The 14,789-nt window shown below is 39.9% G+C and overlaps 1 protein-coding gene and 1 pseudogene across 19 annotated transcripts in view; both read left to right on the top strand.

Annotated features, from left to right (window-relative positions):
* Positions 1-14,789, top strand: part of ULK4 (unc-51 like kinase 4) — a 714,793-nt gene that overhangs the window by 51,794 nt on the left and 648,210 nt on the right. For all 19 annotated transcript variants that reach the window (XR_010155166.1, XR_010155167.1, XM_063805611.1 and 16 more), the window contains 3 exons: positions 2,703-2,799; positions 11,498-11,602; positions 13,836-13,896. Coding sequence is in view for 17 of the 19 variants with exons in the window: in XM_063805611.1 (XP_063661681.1) it covers positions 2,703-2,799; positions 11,498-11,602; positions 13,836-13,896 (263 nt within the window). In the remaining 2 variants the exon portion in view is untranslated. The remainder of the gene's footprint in view (positions 1-2,702; positions 2,800-11,497; positions 11,603-13,835; positions 13,897-14,789) is intronic.
* Positions 13,075-13,217, top strand: LOC112208815 (U8 small nucleolar RNA; annotated as a pseudogene).

Raw genomic sequence — 14,789 nt, 5'->3', positions numbered from 1 at the left:
ATTTATTTTTATTTTATTTTATTTTATTTTTTTGAGATGGAGTCTTGTTCTGTTGTCCAGGCTAGAGTGCAGTGGCGCGATCTTGGCTCACTGCAGCCTCCACCTCCCAGGTTCAGGCAATTCTCCTGCCTCAGCCTCCCGAGAGTAGCTGGGACTACAGGGGCCCACCACCTCGCCTGGCTAATTTTTGTATTTTTAGTAGAGACAGGATTTTGCCATGTTGGCCAGGCTTGTCTTGAACTCCTGACCTTAGGTGATCCACTAGGCCTCCCAGAGTGCTGCGATTACACACATGAGCCACAGTGCCCGGCCTTTCTTTTAATACTTTTCTATATGTGAGGCTTGAATAATGTTTGTAATCACTGAAAGAATTAAAGTCAGAGTGGTATCTTAAAGTAATTAGGACCAATGCATTAAAAAATTTTGTAGTATGGACCGGGCTCAGTAGCTCATGCCTGTAATCCCAGCACTTTGGGAGGCCAAGGCAGGCGGATCACCTGAGGTCAGGAGACTGAGACAAGCCTGGACAACATGGCAAAAACCCGTCTCTGCTAAAAAAAAAAATTAGCTGGACGTGCTGGTGGGTGTCTGTAATCCCAGCTACTTAGGAGGCTGAGGCAGGAGGATCACTTGAACCCGGGTGGTGGAGGTTGCAATGAGCTGAGATCGCGCCATCGCACTCCAGCCTGGGGGACAAGAGTGAAACACCATCTCAAAAAAAAAAAAAATTTAGTAGTATGTAAATATTTAAAGTATTTAAAATATTTTTTAACGTAGAGAAATAGTTTTATTTCATGAAATAGTGGTTATAATGATAAAATTCCTGATATGTTTTACCCATATTTAAATGTAATGGATGTTTATCTATATACATTTTACACATTTTATTTATTATTTATTTATTTATATATTTTTTGAGACAGACTCTTGCTCTGTCGCCCAGGCTGGAGTGCAGTGGCATGATCTCGGCTTACTGCAGCCTCCACCTCCCTGGTTCAAGCGATTCTCATGCCTCAGCCTCCCAAGTGGTTGGGATTACAGGGCTGTGCCACCAGGCTTGGCTAATTTTTTTTGTATTTTTAGTAGAGATGGAGTTTCTCCGAGTTGCCCAGCTGGCCTCGAACTCCTGAGCTCAGGTGATCTCCCTGTCTTGGCCTCTCGAAGTGCTGAGAATTACAGGCATGAGCCACAGTGCCTGCCCCATTTTATACATTTTAAATTTAACTTTTTAGAACCTCCTAGATTTTCTGGTATATTGTATTTTATGTGCTATATAAGTATATGTTTAATGAGGGGATCAACAGATAAGTGAATGAGAGTTGAGGATCCTGATACTTGGGAATTTGAAGATGATAATTTTTTTTTTTCTTGAGATGGAGTCTTGCTCTGTTGCCCAGGCTGGAATGCAGTGGTGCGGTCTTTGCTCACTGCAACCTTCACCTACACTGTTGAAGCTATTCTTCTGCCTCAGCCTCCCAAGTAGCTGGGACTACAGGCATGCACCACCATGCTGGGCTAATTTTTTTTTTTTTTTTGAGATGGAGTGTTGCTTTGTCACCCAGGCTGGAGTGCAGTGGCTTGAACTTGGCTCACTGCAATCTCCGCCTCCTGAGTTCAAGTGATCCTCCTGCCTCAGCCTCCCAAGTAGCTGGGATTACAGGTGCCTGCTACCATGCCTGGCTAATTTTTGTATTTTTAGTAGAGACGGGGTTTTGCCATATTGGGCAGACTGGTCTCAAACTCCTGACCTCAAGTGATCTGACCACCTCGGCCTCCCAAAGTGCTGGGATTACAGGAGTAAGCCACTGCACTCGGCCCTGAAGGAAATAATTAAAAAATATTAATGATCTGATGGGAAGGATTTCTTAAAATGTGAAAAGCTCAGGCCGGGCACAGTGGCTCATGCCTGTAATCCCTGCACTTTGGGTGGCTGAGGCGGGTGGATCATGAGGTCAGGAGTTCCAGACCAGCCTGGTCAAGATGGTGAAACCCTGTCTCTACTAAAAATACAAAAATCAGCCTGGTGCAGTGGCGGGCGCTTGTAATCCCAGCTACTCGGTAGGCTAAGGCACGAGAATCGCTTGAACCCAGGAGGTGGAGGTTGCAGTGAGCCGAGATCGTGCCACTGTACTCTAGCCTGGGCGACAGAGCAAGACTCCATCTCAAAAAGAAAAAAAAAGTGAAAAGCTCAAAACCATGGATCCAGGAAAAGTACAGTGGCCCATACGGTATGGCAGGCATTTATATGTGTAGGAAGAATCATTACAAATAGGTATGGATTGTAACTTCCTTGTTACTTATTTTAAATAGGTGCCAGGGTAATTTCCTTTTCAAATATTTAATGATATATAGCTACAAATATTTTTCATTCTTTGTAGAATATCTGATCTATTTTATTTATGTTAATCCTGCCTATTCCAGAAGACATTTATAGAAATTAATGCTTGAAGGTTTCTAGTTAGAAAGGAAAATACTGTATATGGCATGGAAAGTATAAATAAAAGAAATAATACATTAGCCAGGAAATTAATAGCAGTTATAAAAATTATATAAACATAAATTAGATCTAGACTTTTTTAGTGACAGTATATGGAATCATCATACTCTACCATTTTTCATGAGACTTGTTTTCTTCCAGAAAACAGTAAACAGAGAATAAACTGTCTGGAATTGAATAATGTTAACTGGTTTGTATTTTTCAGTTCTCGTCCTACTCCCAGAACTAGCACTGCAGTGGAAGTAAGTCCTGGTGAGGATATGACTCACTGTTCACCACAGAAGACTTCTCCTCTGACCAAGGTGAGCAGACTTGGGAAATTTTCTTCCTACATAAGATGTAGAAGCTCACAAGAATAATTGTAATTTGGTAAATGAATTATGTTAATAATTACAAAATTTACAATAAGGTCATCTTTGCTGATCATTATAGGTTTTTCTTGTAAGTACTCTGAGAGAGATATCCCATTTAGTTGCTTCATGGTTCTTTTTGGTAGGACTTTCCTTGAGATACAGTTGACATACCATACAATTTACCTATTTAAGGTGAACAATTCAGGCTGGATGTGAATTGTAATTCTTGCACTTTGGGAGGCTGAGACAGGAGGATCACTTGAGGCCAGGAGTTGGAGACCAGCCTGGCCAACATAGCGAGACCCTGTCCTCATAAAAAATAAAAAAAAATTAGCTGGGTTTGGTGGTGCACACCTGTAGCCCTAGCCACATGGGAAGCTGAAGTGGGAGGGTTGCTTGAGCCCTGGAGTTTGAGGCTGCAGTGAGCAATGACAGCGCCACCGCACTCCAGCCTGGGTGACAGAGTGAGACCCACCTCTTTAAAAAAAATAAATAAATAAAAGGGTAAAATTCAGGGACCTTTAGCATATTCAGAGGTGTGCAACTATCACCACAGTTTTAGAATTCTTTCATCATCCAACAAAGAAACTACCCATTAGCAGTCACTGCCCCCGCCACCCCATGTTTCTCCGGTACTTTTCCATGCTTGTACTAGGCAACCACTAGTATACGTTTATCTTTTTTGTCTTTATTATTTTACTTGTTCTGTGCATTTTCTATAAATGGAATCATACAATATGTGGTCTTTCGTTACTAGCTTTTTCCACTTAGTTTATGTTATGTTTGTTTCTTTCTTTCTTTCTTTCTTTTTTTTTTTTTTTTGGAGACAGTCTTGCTCTGTCGCCAGGCTGGAGTGCAGTGGCGCAATCTTGGCTCACTGTAACCTCCGCCTACCGGATTCAAGCAATTCTCCTGCCTCAGCCTACCGAGTCGCTGGGACTACAGGCGTGCGTCACCATGTCCAGCTAATTTTTGTATTTTTAGTAGAGACGGGGTTTCACCATGTTGACCATGATGGTCTTGATCTCTTGACCTCATGATCTGCCCGCCTCGGCCTCCCATAGTGCTGGGATTACAGGCATGAGCCACCGCGCCTGGCCTTTTTAACATATATTTTCAAGATTTATCCAAGTTGTAGCATGTATCAGTACTAGATTCCTTTTTATTGTCAAATAATTTGTTGTATATACAACATCTTTTTTTTTTTTCCAGTCATCAGTTGGTGAATATTTGGGAGTGGAATTGCTGTGTCATGTGTTAACTCCTTGTTTAACTTTTCGTTTTTGGGTTAATGTCTCACTCTGTCATCCAGGCTGGAGTACAGTGGTACAATCATAGCTCACTGCAGCCAGGACCTCCTTGGCTCCAGTGGTCGTCCTGCCTTAGTCTGCCAAGTACCTGGAACTACAGGCATATGCCACCACACCCGGCTAAGTTTACAAAAAATTGTTTGTAAAGACAGGGTCTCACTATTTTGCGTAAGCTGGTCTCAAACTCCTGAGCTCAAGCGATGCTCCTGTCTCAGCCTCCCAAAGCACTGGGATTATAGGTATGAGCCACTGCACCTGGCCTTAACTTTTTGAAGAATTGTCAAACTGTTTTTCAAAGCATCTGCACTGTTTTACGTTCTAACCAGCAGTGTATGAGGGTATCAATTTTTATACATTCTCACTAACATTTGGTATTGTCTTTAAAAATGTGGTAAAAAATGCATTACATAAAATGTACTATTTTAAATCATTTCTAAGTATATAGTTCAAGTAGCATTAAGTACATTCACGTTGTTGTGCAACTATTTCCACCATCTATCTCCAGAAATTTTTCATCATCCCAAATTGAAACTCTGTACCCATTAAATAATAACTGCCCATTTTCCATTACCTTTAGCCCCTGGTAACCACTATTATACCTTCATCCTCTATGAATGTGCCTATTCTAGGTCCATTGCATAAATTAGGGGTCTTCATCCCCCCGGCCATGGACTGCTGCTGGTCTGTGGCCTCTTAGGAGCCAGGCCACACAGCGGGAAGTGAGTGGCGGGCAAGTGAGTGATGCGTCACCTGTATTTGCAGCTGCTCTCAATCTACACCTGCATTATTGTCTGAGCTCTGCCCCCTGTCAGATGAGCAGTGGCATTACATTCTCATAGGAGCATGAACCCTGTTGTGAACTGTGCATGTGAGGGATCTAGGTTGTGTGCTCCTTTTGAGAATCTAATGCCTGATGATCTGTCACTGTCTCCCATCACCCCTAGATGGGACTGTCTACTTGTAGGAAAACAAGCTCAGGGCTCCCACTGATTCTGTTATAGTGAGTTGTATAATTATTTCATTATATATTACAATGTAATAATAATAGAAATAAAGTGCACAATAAATGTAATGTACTTGAATCATCCAAAAATCATCTCCCCCAACCTTGTCTATGGAAAAATTGTCTTCCACAAAGCTGGTTCCTGATGCCAAAAAGTTTGGGGACCGCTGGCATAAGTGGTCTCATATAGGCCAGCCAGGCGCGGTGGCTTACACCTGTAATCCCAGTACTTTGGGAGGCTGAGGCAGGTGGATCACGAGGTCAAGAGATTGAGACCATCCTGGCCAACATGGTGAAACCCTGTCTGTGCTAAAAATAGAAAAATTAGCTGGGCCTGGTGGTACGTTCCTGTAGTCCCAGCTACTTGGGAGCCTGAGGCAGGAGAATCGCTTGAACCCAGAAGATGGAGGTTGCAGTGAGCCGAGATTGTGCCACTGCACTCCAGCCTGGTGACAGAGCAAGACTTGGTCTCAAAAAAAAAAAAAAAAAAGTGGTCTCATATAGTATTTGTCCTTTTGTGCCTGGCTTATTTCACTTAGCATAATGTCTTTAACGTTCATCCGTGTTGTAGCATGTGCCAGAATTTCATTTTTTTAAAGGCTGAATAATATTCCCTTGTGTGTATTTAATGTGCTTTGTTATCTTTTCATCTGTTGATGAATACTTGGGTTGCATCCACCTATTGGCTATTGTGAATGGTGCTGCATTGCCTGTCTTTCTTATGATAGCCATCCTATTTCACATCTAGCAGGTGTGAAATTCCATTGATTGATTGATTGAGACAGTATCTCACTCTGTCACCCAGTCTGAAGTGCAGTGGTATGATCTTGACTCACTGCAACCTGTCTCCCAGGCTCAAGCGATTCTTCTGCCTCAGCCTCCCAAGTAGCTTGGATTACAGGTGCATGCCACTACCACTTGGCTAATTTTTTTTTTTTTTTTTTTTTGAGATGGAGTGTTGCTCTGTCGCCCAGGCTGGAGTGCAGTGGCACAATCTCGGCTCACTGCAAGCTCCGCCTCCCGGTTTCACACTATTCTCCTGCCTCAGCCTCCCGAGTAGCTGGGACTACAGGCGCCTGCCACCATGCCCAGCTAATTTTTTGTGTTTTTAGTGCAGACGGGGTTTCACCGTGTTAGCCAGGATGGTCTCGATCTCCTGATCTCATGATCCGCCCGCCTCGGACTCCCAAAGTGCTAGGATTATAGGCGTGAGCCACTGTGCCCGGCCCACCTGGCTAATTTTTGTATTTTTAGTAGAGACAGGGTTTCACCATGTTGGCCAGGCTAGTCTGGAACTCCTGACCTCAAATGATCCACCTGTCTCTGCCTCCCAAAGTGTTTGGATTACAGACGTGAGCCACCACGCCCAGCTAGTAGGTGTGAATTTCTATGTCTTAGTGGTGTTGATTTGCATTTACCTGATGGCTAATGATGTTGAGTATCTTTTTATGTGTTTATTGGCCATTTTGTCTATTTTCTTTGGAGAAATATTTATTCAAAAATTTAACCTATTTTTAATTGGGTTATTTATCTCTTTATTTAGTTGTAAGAATTTTTTACATATTCTAGATAGGAGTTATAACAATTTTCTCCCTTTTTCTGGATTGTCTTTTTTCTTTCTTGATGGTGTCCTTTGAAGCACAAAAGTTTTAAATTTTGATGTAGTCCAATTTATCTTTTTTCGTTTGTGTTTTTTGCTGCTTGTGCTTTTGGTGTAATATCTAAAAAAACCATTGCTACTCCCAGCTCACAAAAGTTTCTGCCTATGTTTTCTTCTAAGAGTTTTATAGTTTTATTAGTATCTCTTAGATTTAGCTATTTTATCCATTTGAGTTAATTTTTGCATGTGGCATGAAGTAGGGGGGTATAGCTTCATTGTTTTGCATCGAAACATCCAGTTGTCTCAGCGCTATCTGTTGAAAAGCTTATTCTTTCCCCATTGAATTGTCTTGGAACCCTTACTGAAGATCGATTGACTGTATATGTGAAGGTTTATTTCTGGATTCTGTTCTGTTATCTATTCATCTGTCCTTATACCAGTGGCACACTCTTGATTACTGTAGCTCTTTAGTAAGCTTTGAAATCAGAAAGTATGAATTCTCCAAAAAAATTTTTAAGGTGGTTTTGGCTGTACTGGGTCACTTGCATTTCCATATGAATTTTAAGATCAGCTTGTCAGTTTCTTCAAAGGAGCCAGCTGGGATTTTAATCACAGTTGCATTGAATGTGTAGATCAATTTAGGAAGTACTGCCATTTTAACAATGTTAAGTTTTCCTCCACGAACACAGGATGTATTTATACTTACTTAGGTTTTCTTTAATTTCTTTCAATCATAGTTGTGTTGAATGCAGAACTACTTTGAATTAATTCTAAGTTATTTTTATGCTACTTATTGCTTGACAAATATAATTGCTTTTAGTTTTTACTGTAGTTTTGATGTAATGTGAAGTGTATTTGGACCATGTGAAGCTTATTTCTGCTTTGAAATTTAGTATAAATGGGTTATAATAAAATCTCACTGTGCTAATTTTTTGGTTATGTGAAATAGAAAATCAATGTAAATTAAAAAATTCATTTTGAAATGCAATAGATGTTGAAGCTCTTCTGGCAGATGGTTATAAAGAAGAGTATATAATCATTCTATTGAGAAAATATAATCAATAATGTGAATACCTAAGGTAGTTTATTTTACATATCTATCTATCTATCTATTTATTTATTTATTTTTGAGACAGAGCCTCACTCCTGTCACCTAGGCTGGAGTGGAGGGGCATGATCATGGCTCATTGCAGCCTCAACTTGTTGGGCTTAGGTGATTCTCTCATCTCAGCCTCCTGAGTAACTGTGACTACAAGTATGCGCCACCATGCCTGGCTAATTTTTTGTATTTTTAGTAGAGGTTTCCCCATGTTGCCCAGGCTGGTCTCAGACTCCTCGACTCAAGTGATCTGCTGGCCTTGGCCTCCCAAAGAGCTGGGATTACAGGTGTGAGCCACTGTGCTTGGCCTTATGTTTTATAATTTTTAAATGATACTTTTTATTCTATTACGAAACATATATAATAGTAAAAAACTTGTAAAATGTAAAAGAGGACAAAGAAAATAGAAAAATTATTTACGATATAATTCCCGAGTAAACACTGATTACTTTTTTTGTTTGTTTTTTTAAGAGCCTTTTGCCCAGGCTGGAGTGCAGTGGCACAATTGTAGTTCACTGTAACCTCATACGTCTCATACATTTTGATACTGGCACGATTGTGTTCATTGTAACCTCATATGTCTCATACATTTTGATATTACTGCTTCTGGTTTTATACATATGTGTTCATTTTGAAACAAGGGAATATAATTTTATAACAGTTATTTTCATTTAATGATTATGATCTGATTGCAATTATTGATCATTTAGTTTATTCCTGAACATTTTATTTTATATATTTTTGCTGTTGTGAGTGGGATATTTGTTATATGGCATTCGTGCATACATTCAGTTTACCTGTAGGAAATTAATTTTTGCATACAATTTTTTAATTGGTCCACCTTACTAATCTTACATTTTTTTTTTTTTTTCTTTGAGACAGAGTCTCGCTCTATTTGCCCAGACTGGAGTGCAGCGGTGTGATCTTGGCTCATTGCAGCCTCTGCCTCCCAGGTTCAAGTGATTCTCCTGCCTCAGCCTCTTGAGTAGCTGGGACCACAGGCACCCGCCACCACACCCAGCTAATTTTTGTATTTTTAGGACAGATGGGGTTTCACCATTTTGGCCAGATTGGTCTCGAATTCCTGGCCACAGGTGATCCGCCCACCTGGACCTCCCAAAGTGCTGGGATTGCAGGTGTGAGCCACCATGCCTGGCCTAATTCTTACCTTATTTCTAAGAGTTTTCCCATTGATTAATTTTGGCTTTTTGGATGTTCAGTTATATTATCTATACGTGAAGATAATTTGGCCACCTCTTTCAAATATTGTTGTCTTACTTTACGGACCAATATAATTTACTAGCAGTTCCTCCTCAGTGTTAAATCAGCAGGGATATCCAGCCCTTTGCTCTATCATTGACTTCTTTTCTTTCCTTCTGCCCCCTTCCTCACTCAAGACACCATCCTTTCCATCCAGGCTTTGCAGTAACCTGCTAACTGGTCCCCTCAGTTCTCCATTGCTCCCCTCCATCCATTCTCCACTGAAGCAAGTATGATGTATATATTTAAATGTCTTCATTAACTATCACTGTCTTCTCTCAAGCAGTGCCAGGCATTGTTTTAAGTGCTTTGTGTTTATTCTTCACAAACCTGAAAGCTTGTTTGTTTTAATCTTTGTTATAGATGAAGAAAACAAAGCTTTTTTTATCTTCCCTAAGAGCACATAATTAACAAGCAGCAATGTTAAGTTTGCCCCTGTCTTTTTGCCTTTAAAGTCCATCTTTTTTTTTGGCAATGTGAGTTTACCCCTGTCTTTTTACCATGAAAGTCCATCTTTTTTTTTCTTTAATTGAAAGTCCATGTTCTTAAACTTAGATTTTCTTGTTTTAAACAAACTTCCTCTTCATTCTTTGTGGGCCTTTTTTTTTTTTTTTTTCTTTTTTTTTTTGGTGGAGTCTCGCTTTGTCACCTAGGCTGGTGTGCGATGGCGCAATCTCGGCTCACTGCAACCTCCGCCTCCCAGGTTCAAGCGATTCTCCTGCCTCAGCCCCCTAAGTAGCTGGGATTACAGGCGCCTGCCACCATGCCTGGCTAGTTTTTGTATTTTTAGTAGAGATAGTGTTTCACCATGTTGGTCAGGCTGGTCTCGAACTCCTGACCTCGTGATGTGCCCACCTCGGCCTACCAAAGTGCTGGGATTACAGGCCTAAGCCACTGCACCCAGCCTCTTTTTGTGTTTTCTTGTCTTTTGTCTGAGTTGCATGGGGCAGCTTGGGTTTCCAGGAACTTTCTTAGCTAACTCCTCTGTTCCTTTATCCATGCCCCTTCCTCACTCAGTTTTGGGTAATATATTTTCCTTATTCCTTACTTCACTGATTTACTTTTCTATTTTATTTAGTTTGCTAGTTGTTGTTTCTTCTAAGGTTCTTAAGCATAAATTCTCTCTCTCTTTTTTTTTTCCCTGTTGGGAAATACTGAGGCATAGCACTAGGAATACAAATTATGTTTAAATAGAGCACAAAGAACCATCTCAAAGGAATAACTGATGGTGAATATCTGCTGATTCATTTCATTATGTATCAACTCTAACTAGGCTTAATAAATAATTGAGGTTTAATACTTAGGTAGCATGTCTGTATTTAAGTCTGAAAATTTTTTTTATGTTACAGCTTCAATTTCACATTGAATATTCTGTAAAGCAGAAATAAATTGATTAACATTCTGTGAATGAAAAATAAAGCCGTTGGTCAGGCGCGTGGCTCACGCCTATAATCCCAGCACTTTGGGAGGCCAAGGTGGGTGGATCACCTGAGACCAGGAGTTTGAGACCAGCCTGGCCAACATGATGAAACCCCGATTCTACTAAAAATGCAGAAATTAGCAGTGCATGGTGGCATACACCAGTAATTCCACTACTTGGGAGGCTGAAGCAGGAGAATTGCTTCAACCCGGGAGGCAGAGGTTGCGGTGAGCCGAGATTGTGCCACTGCATTCCAGCCTGTGTGATGGAGTGAGACTCTATCTCAAAAAAAAAAAAAAAAAAAAGGCTGGGCGTGGTGGCTCACGCCTGTAATCCCAGCACTTTGGGAGGCCGAGGCGGGTGGATCATGAGGTCAGGAGATCGAGACCATCCTGGCTAACACGGTGAAACCCTGTTTCTACTAAAAGTACAAAAAAATTAGCCAGGCACAGTGGCAGGCGCCTGTAGTCCCAGCTACTTGGGAGGCTGAGGCAGGAGAATGGCGTGAACCCGGGAGGCAGAGCTTGTAGTAAGCCGAGATCACGCCACTGTACTCCAGCCTGGGGGACAGAGCGAGACTCCGCCTCAAAAAAAAAAAAAAAAAAAAAAAAGGAAGCCATGCTGTTATGGAAAAACCAATTTGCCTCATCACAGTTTAGAACATTGAATTGTAAAGATATTTTTTCTAGTCCTAGCCAGACTTAGTGGTAACATGAGCAATTCAGTTACTTTCTCAGAGTTTTATATTTTTATCTGTAAAATGGGAATGATGGTGCCTACAGTTTAGGATTTTTGTGAAAATCAAATGAGACTGCAACCATCTTGAATAGCAGTTGAAGTACATTGATATAGGTGATATTTTACAGTGGTGTCTTCCTCAGCATCTTACTGGTTCAGTGTTTTAAAGATCTACATTAGTCGCAGAAACAAAGTCTAATTTTTGTTCTCATTTCAGATTACAAGTGGACACCTGAGTCAGCAGGACCTGGAATCCCAGATGAGAGAGCTTATCTACATGGACTCAGATCTTGTTGTCACCCCCATTATCGACAATCCAAAGGTGCAGAAAGACACTCTAACAACTGAGTTGTAGACTTTACTGAGATCTGAAATCTGCATGAGATTTTCATTCAGAATATTATTTACTGTATAATCTTTCCTGTTTCTCTTGTCTGCTTCTGTGTCATTTGTGCTGCATGTCTGCATTTGCAGCTCCCCCTCTGTCTGCAACCCTTTCCTCTGCCTTCACTTCCACTTCACTGGAGTTCTAAGTTTTCTCCCCTCTGTTTTGAATGAGTCAGCTCTGCTGCCTCTCACTACTGCTTTCTTCCACATGCCATGGAGGGGTTGCCAGCCTCTTGACCTCAGACCTTAGCTCTCAGTCCTTTTGTTTCTCCGTATGCACTAATGTGAATCACTCTAAATATTCTAGTCTCTGATGTATTTCGAAGGCAGAAGCAGTCAGAGGGCACTGCTTACCAGGCTGGGCTGGGCAGGCAGATCACACAGAAGCCCTACCCTCTCACAGGTTGTTAAGACTGCAGGGGAGACGATGGGGAGACATTCTGGGAGCTTGCGAAGTCGTAGTTCACAATGTACTTCTAAACCAGTGTGAGTTTTTTTGCTTCTTGTCTTTTGGAATATAATACTTTCTTGCTAGGGGATAATGAGTATCTACTTTAAAAAACAAATTCATTTCTAAGTCCCTCTGTTTTGTCTTGACTTCCAGCTCCCCAACATACTCACATTCCACTACTTTTTCTCTATTTTAATTTTCCTGCTTCTTTTTCTTATTTTTAAATGTCTTTTTCTGTATTAATTCGTGACTCTTTCTTCTTATCTCATTGGGAACATTACTGTGGTTTAGACCATGAAGGTTCTTGAATTCATATTTATTTTCTAGATAGACAGCATTTCATATAGATTATTTAGCTATTTTTCATAATGGAGCTACTTCTTTTTGTGAGTTCATATGTCTGGCAGAGTAACTTTATTATGCTAAGTTTGATGAGCATTGGGGCATTTTCAACGTGGGCTTTCTAGAACAATTTGTGTTATCTTTACCAGGGGTGTCCAATCTTTTGGCTTCCCTGGGCCACATTGGAAGAAGAATTGTCTTGGGGCACACATAAAATACACTAACGATAGCTGATGAACTAAAAAAACAAAAAAAATTGCAAAAAAAATCTTACAATGTTTTAAGAAGGTTTACAAATTTGTGTTGGGCCACTTTCAAAGCCGTCTTGGGCTGCATGCAGCCCATGGGCTACGGGTTGGACAGGCTTGCTTTAGACGATATTCTGTGTTTCTTTTTTTCCCTCTTATAACCATATTTGATAGTTTCTGGGAAGCCTTAATCAGTAGAAATTTTTGTGTTTAACTTTTAATTTTTAACTACTTTTAGTCTTAGAGAAAAGTTTCAAAAATAATTGAGAGTTCCTGTATACCTTTTGCCCAGCTGCTCTTAATGTTCACATCTTATAGGTCTGTAGTATAGTTAGCAAAACCTGGGAATTAAAATTGGTATAGTGTTAGTCAGGCAGGATAATCCCTATCTGTTCCTCCTTTTGGAGGGCAGTAGAATGTGGTAATTGGAGTGGCATAATACTTGATTAATAATTGTGCACTTTCCAATTCATGCTATTATGGCTTCCTGGAGTGGTGTCTTCTCTGATATAACCATTAACCATCCTTCAAGACCTCAACCCACCATCTACCTCTCTGTAAACCCAGTCCTAACTATATCAACTAAAGTGCTTGCTGTATGCTCTAAACTACTATTTACAAAAAAATTCTTTCTGTCCAGTGTTTTCTCTGTAGTTATGTCCTGCATGTTTTGAATTGTGAAATATTTTGTTGTTTATCGAATGTTTGTCTCATCTTCCCAACTAGGATGTCAGCTCTCTGAAAATAGGATTGTGTCTTTTATATCTTTGTATCCCCATTAGCACTTGGCATAGAGCCTTACCTTGGCAGGTACCCAATAGATATTTGTTGAATGACTGAATTTCTAATTAGAGGTAAATTAGCTAAAAAGTAAGCCAAGATAGGAGTGAATGTTTTCTATGAAGCTTTATTTTATTACAGATATCAGTTGAAATGATTATAAAAAATATTATCTATATTTGTGTGTTTTAATCCGAAAAGTCATTGTACTTATTCTTTTTGGTAACAAATTTTGCACATTCTTTTTTTGTCCTCATTGATTTATTATCTGACATAAGGGACATATAAGGAGACAGATATCCATCTTAAAAATTGTCTCAAAAGCTTTCTTTTTTTTTTAACCACAGATAATGAAACAGCCACCAGTTAAATTTGATGCAAAAATATTGCATCTACCAACATATTCAGGTAGGATCATAAAGGACTTATCGAACATGTAGACTCTTTGTATACAGATACAAATATGAAATTTATTTGCAAATAGAATATATGCGAATAACTAAATTTATTTTGTCTTGACAATTGGCTATATTCTTGGGGCAGTGTTACACGAATTGCGAACAATCTGTAATTCATTTGTGCCAGCTGTTGACATTTCTTAGCTGAGTCTGGGCTGCCCAGTCCTATTGTGGGTGGGGAGGTTCCTGTAGATCTGGGCAAGTTTTCCTGTAGAGTGGGTGGGAGGTCTTCTCCTCCCTTCCCTTCTTAGAGCTGGTTGAATTTCCACCATTTATGGCTGGTATAGGTGCACAGGGTTGGGGACAACAATGAAGGATTGGGATTCTATTAGAGGGACCAGGACATTTGAGAATGGGACTAGGTGGTTCATGACTGTGGAGGTGGTGTGGGAGTGGAGATACTTAAGGGATAATTATTACATTTCTGTTGAGCTAACGAAAGTCTTATTTAGGGTGACCATCAGAAATTTTTACATACCTTAAATTGGTTTTTTTGTTTAACAAATTATATTTTAAGCTGTTAAACTCGATTTGGGGAGAATTATTCATCGTGGCTAGAGTAGAATCTATGATTTGAAGTAAATTTAAAATATATTTAGGTTTAAATAAACCAGCTAAGGGTTTATATTGGTCAACTTAATTACTGATAAAAACAAAAAAGAAACTGTGTAGAAGGACGTTTTTGAAAGGCCAAGTGAAGCAAAGTATTATTAATAGTGCTTTCAGTGCCAAGTAGGACTATTTACGCAAACCTAGAGAATTATTACCTGGAAATACTATTTCCCTTTTCTTCTTTGAGTTATTTAGGAGATTATATTTACAATTTATTTTGTCTAAAGATAG

This window comes from Pan troglodytes, chromosome 2, assembly GCF_028858775.2.
Source record: "Pan troglodytes isolate AG18354 chromosome 2, NHGRI_mPanTro3-v2.0_pri, whole genome shotgun sequence".
Lineage (NCBI taxonomy): Eukaryota > Metazoa > Chordata > Mammalia > Primates > Hominidae > Pan > Pan troglodytes.
Note: the sequence above shows the minus strand (reverse complement) of the source record. Positions and strands in the feature narration are given on the sequence as shown.